The following is a 6527-nucleotide window of genomic DNA, read 5'->3' as shown; positions in this document are numbered from 1 at the left end:
CGGTGCTCCCAGAGCTCCAAGAGCTGGCACTGCCAGGCCCGGTGCTCTCAGGGTTCCAAGTGCCAGAACTTCCGGGCCCAGAGCTGCCAGGGTTCCAAGTGCTAGAACTTCCCGGTGTGAAGCTCCCGGGGTTCCTGGGGCTTTCAGGCACTGATCCTGGTCCATGAGAGGCAGTGTCTCCTCGGGTATTTCCATCTTTACCAGACCCCTCTAATGTAATTTTCATCTGTTGCATTTCCATGAGCGCCCTCCACTCTAAAGGGACCTGCTGAAGCTGGCTCTTGAAGTCCCCAGGAAGCGTATTTACAGATGTGGTCATTTTCAGCCATGGTAAGTATTGACTATCTTTAGGTGGAAGTAAGTCTTTGGCAATGACTTGTTCAAGTTGCTTCTGCTGATCTTCATAGTACTTTAGATCTGTCCTACGTTCCAAAGCCCTATTGCATGAACCTTGGCAAGATCGGATCTTAATATCAATGTCCACCTAAGAGAGGGGGAGAAAGGGAAAGAAAAGAGGTCGATATAAATAAAGAAATTATGCCTATTCAGTTCTAAGCAGTTAATTTATTTTTTGGAAACTGGATTCATTTCTTTAAGGTTAAGACCTACCAATCAATACTCTATTATTCGTTTATGTCACACCCTCAGTGGAAGAGATGTTAGGTATTGTACGGTTAGCCTGGAGAAGCAATAGGAGCTATTTGGATTCATCTTAGTCTTAAAACATATCAGTAAGATGCTATTCCTTCTGAAAGGAAACACTGATGAATTGACCCTTAGTGAGACTGAGATTGAAGATCCAGAGGCATGGTGGTGTCAGAGCTTTGGAACAAGACAAGCAAGGACTTAATATTTGCTCTTGAAATTTACTATGTATCCTTGGAAAATTTGCTTAATATCATTGAACTTTTTTTCTTCATTTGTAGAGTGGGGGAAATAATACCTATTTTGTAGGTGGATAATGGATATAACACTTAGCTCTACATATAGTAGGTCTTCAGTGAATGACTATTGCCTTCCTTTTCCCTGCTATTCGAAAACAAGAAAATCTGGTCTTAGAGCCAAACACTCACTTACCTCCAGTCGTTTCATATCTACCAGCTGATCCCTGACATTTTTCTGTAAAAGGCGGATTTGCTGTACTTGTTCTATGACTTTGCGCCTCAGGATTTCAATTTTGCTTCTCAGATCTTCTGACACTTGGCTATATGTATTATCATTATCTGAAAAAAGCAAGAGTGAAGGAGCTGCTAAGTGATTTTCTTATCACAGCCAGCAAAAGAAGGAAATCTACTTATAAATATCATTTCCCTTTTAATAACAATTTGTTCTTTGGACATTTTATTTATCAGTTCCAAATCTATTAGGCATTTGATATTGGGACAATGTCATGTCCTTTAGTCATCCATAGCTATCAATTAAGATGCTCTACTAGCAATTAGTAATCCAAATAAATGCAGAAGAAATGTCTTTGGAATTTTAAAGGTATGATTAGGAGATTAAATTTGATAACATTTCAATTATTTCATCATATCTTTAACCAAGGGACTTAAAAATAATGTTAACAATATGCTAACATACTTAAACATATTCTTGGATTTTCTTACTGAGAAGTTTTCCCTCCTACCTATAGATTTGAAATTGTTCCTAAGATTTTTTTTTCCTTAGGTCAGCAAGAGTCTTCTTTATATCTTTAGGAGACACTTAACTAATTTAAAGTCAACAGTGCAGCAGTAATGGCAAGTGAGTGAGCCTGTTGACCTAAGGAAAAAAAAAAATCTTAGGAACAATTTCAAGACGAACCATGAGAGACTATGGGCTCCGAGAAACAAACTGAGGGTTCTAGAGGGGAGGGGGTGGGGGGATGGGTCAGCCCCGTGATGGGTATTAAAGAGGGCGCGTTCTGCATGGAGCACTGAGTGTTATGCACAAACAATGAATCATGGAACACTACATCTAAAACTAGTGATGTAATGTATGGGGATTAACATAACATAAAAAAAAAAAAGATATAAAGAGTCAAAGCAAGGCTTCAGGAACTAGGGCCTCGCTAAATTTGCTTCCCATGCCCAGAGCAAATCCAATGTCTCCTTGTCCTAAGGAGACTTAGTCATAGTCCTATGAGAATGTAGAACATAGCTCTATATTTTAAATTAAAAAACAAAACATAAACAGCTTGGTGGAGTTGGACTCCCAGCTCCATCCCATGATAGCTTTGTGTCTTTGGGTAAGTCTCTTGATCCCTCAGTTTCCTCCCTCCTCTGTAAGACAGAAACATAACAAAAAGTTATGCTCATCTTCTTTTCAGCATATACTCTTTAAAAAAGAACACATTTAAATTCTAGTCTTCAATACAAAATTCTGACTTACTTTGTGACTTTAAACAATTCTAAGCTGACCTTTTTAATGTTACTTTTATAAAAAGCAAGCCCCTCCTTAACATTCAGGGATATCATGAAGGCATGCATTTCTATCTTAAGTACTTTGGAATAAAATTGGAAGTTGCTAGAAGGAGGCAGCATATTTATCTGGGGCCTTTGTTATTGCGTTGTTGTGTGCTATAAGGTCAAAGTACCAAATATGTGACGCTTACTGTTAGTGCTGGCAAAATCCCCTCTCACGAGTTCCATTACATGCCCTGTCAATGAACCAGAGTCCTTATTGTTCTTCTGATAATCAAATAATGAATTTTTGAGCTTATTTATTCTGTTTGTAAAATCTTGATTGACTTCATCAATTAACCCTTTCATCCTGCAGCCAGAAGGGCATTTGTAGTTCTGGAAGTGAAGAGGAAAAATTATATTAAGGGTCTATATCTTAGATCCAGTACAATTTTGAAGTACATTTGAACAATGTACAATCCAGTACATTGTTTGCGTATAACACCCAGTGCTCCATGCAATACGTGCCCTCTTTAATACCCGTCACCCAGCTATATTTCAAAATACCCCCCTTTCCCCTCCCTCCCCCAATATGCTGACATCATCTATTGACTTAAAAGTAGTTTAAGAGGACTAGTCAGAGGTCATAGAGAGAAATTCTGGAATGAGGGTACACTAAATAATAAATTAGGCCCCACAAAATCTTGAGGCCATAATACTTAGGTTCCTGGGATTTGTCTGAACATGCAACTAAAATCCAAACCGTTAATCCCATTAATGACCCAGAGTTTGGGAGATAATTCAAATACTGCTCTCAGGGTGAGGTTGCTTTCCATTTGTCTTCTTGAATTTGGCATGTAATGAGTTATTAGATTATTTCCCAACTGAAAAGTTTTCTGTGACCTACTGGGTCATCCTGTGCACAATTCTAGCACCACAGGGAAGGATTCTCCCACTCCCTCTGCCCACCACTCACCCAGTCTTCATCAGCACAGAAGGGCCAGTCTGTCTCCTTGCAGGCAGATTGCTGTCTTTCCACGACCCTGGGGCCACGCACACCTCCTCCTTCGGCTATAAATTCACCTTCCTTGCCATCTGTGGTCTTTACAGATTCATTCGAACACACAAAAGAGAACAACATTACGCAGATAAGAAGACACAGGCATGCCTGCAAACCCAAGGGAAGGGGGGGTGGGGCTCTCCCAGAGATTAAGAGCACCTGCTTTGGGGCCTCTGCAAGCTTTCTGACATTTTGACTGAAAATCCTAATACCTATTTCATGGAGTTGTACGAGTTAAAGGAGATAGGGTAAATACATTTTTTTTTAAAGATTTTATTTATTTGATAGAGAGAGACACAGTGAGAGCAGGATCACAAGCAGGGGGAGAGGGAGAGGGAGAAACTGGCTTCCCACCGAGCAGGGAGCCCGATGTGGGGCTCGATCCCAGGACCCTGGGATCACGACCTGAGCCGAAGGCAGATGCTTAACGACTGAGCCACCCAGGCGCCCCGGGTAAATACATTTTTTAACACTGTTGGATGTGAAACAAGCATTTAATAAATGCTAGGAGTTTTAAATACGGAAAATGTATTATGTACGGAAAATTATTTGAATCAACAAAATTAGTTAAAATTTACACTTTCATTTTCAGTAATGTCTGGAGATAGAAAGGTAATTGAAAAGTTCAGAGTTCTTTCCCTTATAATTTCTGTTTCAGTAGGAAAAAACCTACACTATCTTAGCTTAATTTCTCTCTCCTTCAACTTTCTACTTTGATCTGATGGATTCGTAATTTGAGCAGGTACATACCAAGAGCACAAATGTGGCCAGATCAGACTGGGAAATGCTTTTTAGGTTACCCACTCACGTAATAATTTCCTTTTAATTGCAATGCAAAAGAGTAGACTGAAAGCAAAAATAATGGTCCATGACTGACAACTTTTTTTGAACACCTTTCTAATTAGAAATATAGATTTTTAGAAAAATTTCTATCATGACCTATGAAGTGAAATAGGACATAGAAATATTCTTCCAGCAAGACTTTATAGCCTCATAAATCAAGATGGATTTTAAGTTTTAGTTATTTTTATTTTGTACTACTAACTTACAAAGATTTTGCTATGACTATTTTAATCTCAGATAGTTTAGTCTTTTTTTTTTTTTTTTTTTTTTTTTTTTAGTAATCTCTATGCCCAGTGTGGGGCTCGAACTCACGACCCCGAGATCAAGATTCACATGCTTTATGGACTGAGCCAGCACCCTTGGATAGTTTATTCTTATAATTAGCTAATATTTGCTACCTCATTTTTTAAGAAGTACCCTAATAATAATATTATTATTCAAGCAATCAAGGACAGTTTATTTAAAAGAACAAGTACAATCTCTTTAAGAAATAAAATTATAAATTCAAACATACTTCAGAATAAAATGGCACAACAATAAAAACAGGCAAAAGTTAAATATTTATGCCAATAAGAGAGAGATAACTGAAAACTTATGCATTATCCAAAATATCGTTAGCAAATGATGTTAGTCTTATTTTCCATAAAACTTTTTTTACTTAAAGTTTACTATAAGAAAGAAATTTAAGTTAGAAACCCTCTTTAGTTTTTTTGCTCTGGTAGTAGGTTTTATGAGCGGTGAAGGGAAAGAAATAAATTGGAATAATTCATAGCCCAGGAAGTAACTGAGTTTCTTAAACATATTTGTCATGTTTTTGTAAGATCTAAGTGTTTCAAAGGCCTGTTGAATTAAGTTCCTCTTCTTTTCTACAGGTCTCTGGAGTCAAACTTCAGAAATCATTGCGATATTTAGTAATTATTTTAAAAGATTGCTTCCCAAAAAGAATATTGCCTTCTCAATTAATCTCTCCTAACTATGTAATATGTAATAAAATATCCTAGGTAATATGTTTTAAAACAACAAATTTGCTTTTCTTGGGAAAAAAAAAAACACACAAATACAACCTTTCAAGAAAACTACATTAAACCACTGTTCTGCATATTATGGACAACTAGCAATAAATTAATAATTAGATTTTTAAAATTCTTAGCAAAAGAATGCTTTGTTCCATTAACTAGCATGAACTATCTCGAGGCTTTATTGGAACAAAGAGGGCAAAGACTTCTTCCCATAAAACAAATAAACAAATGATGTTGTAAGGCTGAATTATAGACACGGAAGCTTTCCCTGTGAATTTCTATACTTTAGTCCAGCTAAGTCTCCTCCTTACTCTTGAGGTGTCAGGCTCATCTAGGACCTTGCCTCCATGGCGTAGAGCTTATAAAGCTCTCAGTGTGTGAGGACGTAGGTAAGTCTCTCAGACCTGCAAGCTCTTTGCAGAATAAACACCAGAGAGAAAGCAAGAAGAGAAAATAAAGGCGACCATACCCAGACTGTGCCCACCACACTCAGCACCAGGCAAAAGATCTTCGCAGAAAACATCTTTTCTCAGGGTGGAGCTGGCTCTTAAGGAGCACCCCAGCTGAAAGAGAGGAAGACTGCCTCCACTCCTAGCGCCCATCCCATTTAAATCTGCAAGGAGGTTTGATTAATCATTATCTTTGTCCTGTTTAGACAGTCAATATGCGCTCTACAACCCCTGCTTCTTCTGTAAGGTTGGTGTCCCCGAAGTTCTTGCTCAATTCCCCCAAGCTTGTGTGCTTTTGATAAGCGGTTGCAAAGGTAGCAGCAATTCCAGGACGATCTCACATTCCAGGAACAGGATGACTTTAGAAAGGCAAAAGGAAACAGGAAGACAGACCTCTGCTTGAGTACTTGAGACAATATGGAGAGGGGCTGAGGCAGGCTAGAAACAGCCCCCTGCAAACAGAGATCTGGCAAATGATAGTTCACTTCATGTAGGAATTATGGTTGGATGATCAGACTTTTAAGAAATGACTGTGGTGGGGGTGCCTGGGTGGCTCAGTAGGTTGAGTGGTGGACTCTTGATTTTGGCTCAAGTCGTGGGCTCAGGGTCCTGGGATCGAGCCCTGCTTCTGGCTCCCAGCTGCGTGGAGAGAGTCTGCTTCTCCCTCTCTCTCTGCCCCCCCCCCCCGCCCCCCGCTCACTCTCCCTCTCTCTTTCTTATATAAATAAATAAACTCTTAAATAAAGAAATAAATCTTTAAAAAATTGACTGTAGT

At 38.8% G+C, this 6527-nt stretch overlaps 1 protein-coding gene across 1 annotated transcript in view; it reads right to left on the bottom strand.

Moving 5' to 3' along the window:
* The window catches only part of FGA (fibrinogen alpha chain), an 8323-nt gene extending 2356 nt beyond the window's left edge, over positions 1 to 5967 (bottom strand). The window contains exons 1-5 of the mRNA XM_035023208.1: positions 5773 to 5967; positions 3358 to 3483; positions 2594 to 2777; positions 1078 to 1223; positions 1 to 484 (exon numbers count right to left, since the gene is read on the bottom strand). The exon at positions 1 to 484 is cut by the window's left edge and continues 909 nt beyond it. Of these exons, the coding sequence (XP_034879099.1) occupies positions 1 to 484; positions 1078 to 1223; positions 2594 to 2777; positions 3358 to 3483; positions 5773 to 5826 (994 nt within the window). The 5' untranslated portion in view covers positions 5827 to 5967. The remainder of the gene's footprint in view (positions 485 to 1077; positions 1224 to 2593; positions 2778 to 3357; positions 3484 to 5772) is intronic.
* Positions 5968 to 6527: the final 560 nt, after the last annotated feature.

This window comes from Mirounga leonina, unplaced genomic scaffold, assembly GCF_011800145.1.
Source record: "Mirounga leonina isolate KUSES-001 unplaced genomic scaffold, KU_Mleo_1.0 Mir_176, whole genome shotgun sequence".
Taxonomy (NCBI): Eukaryota; Metazoa; Chordata; class Mammalia; order Carnivora; family Phocidae; genus Mirounga; species Mirounga leonina.
This window is presented reverse-complemented; position numbering and strand designations above follow the sequence as displayed.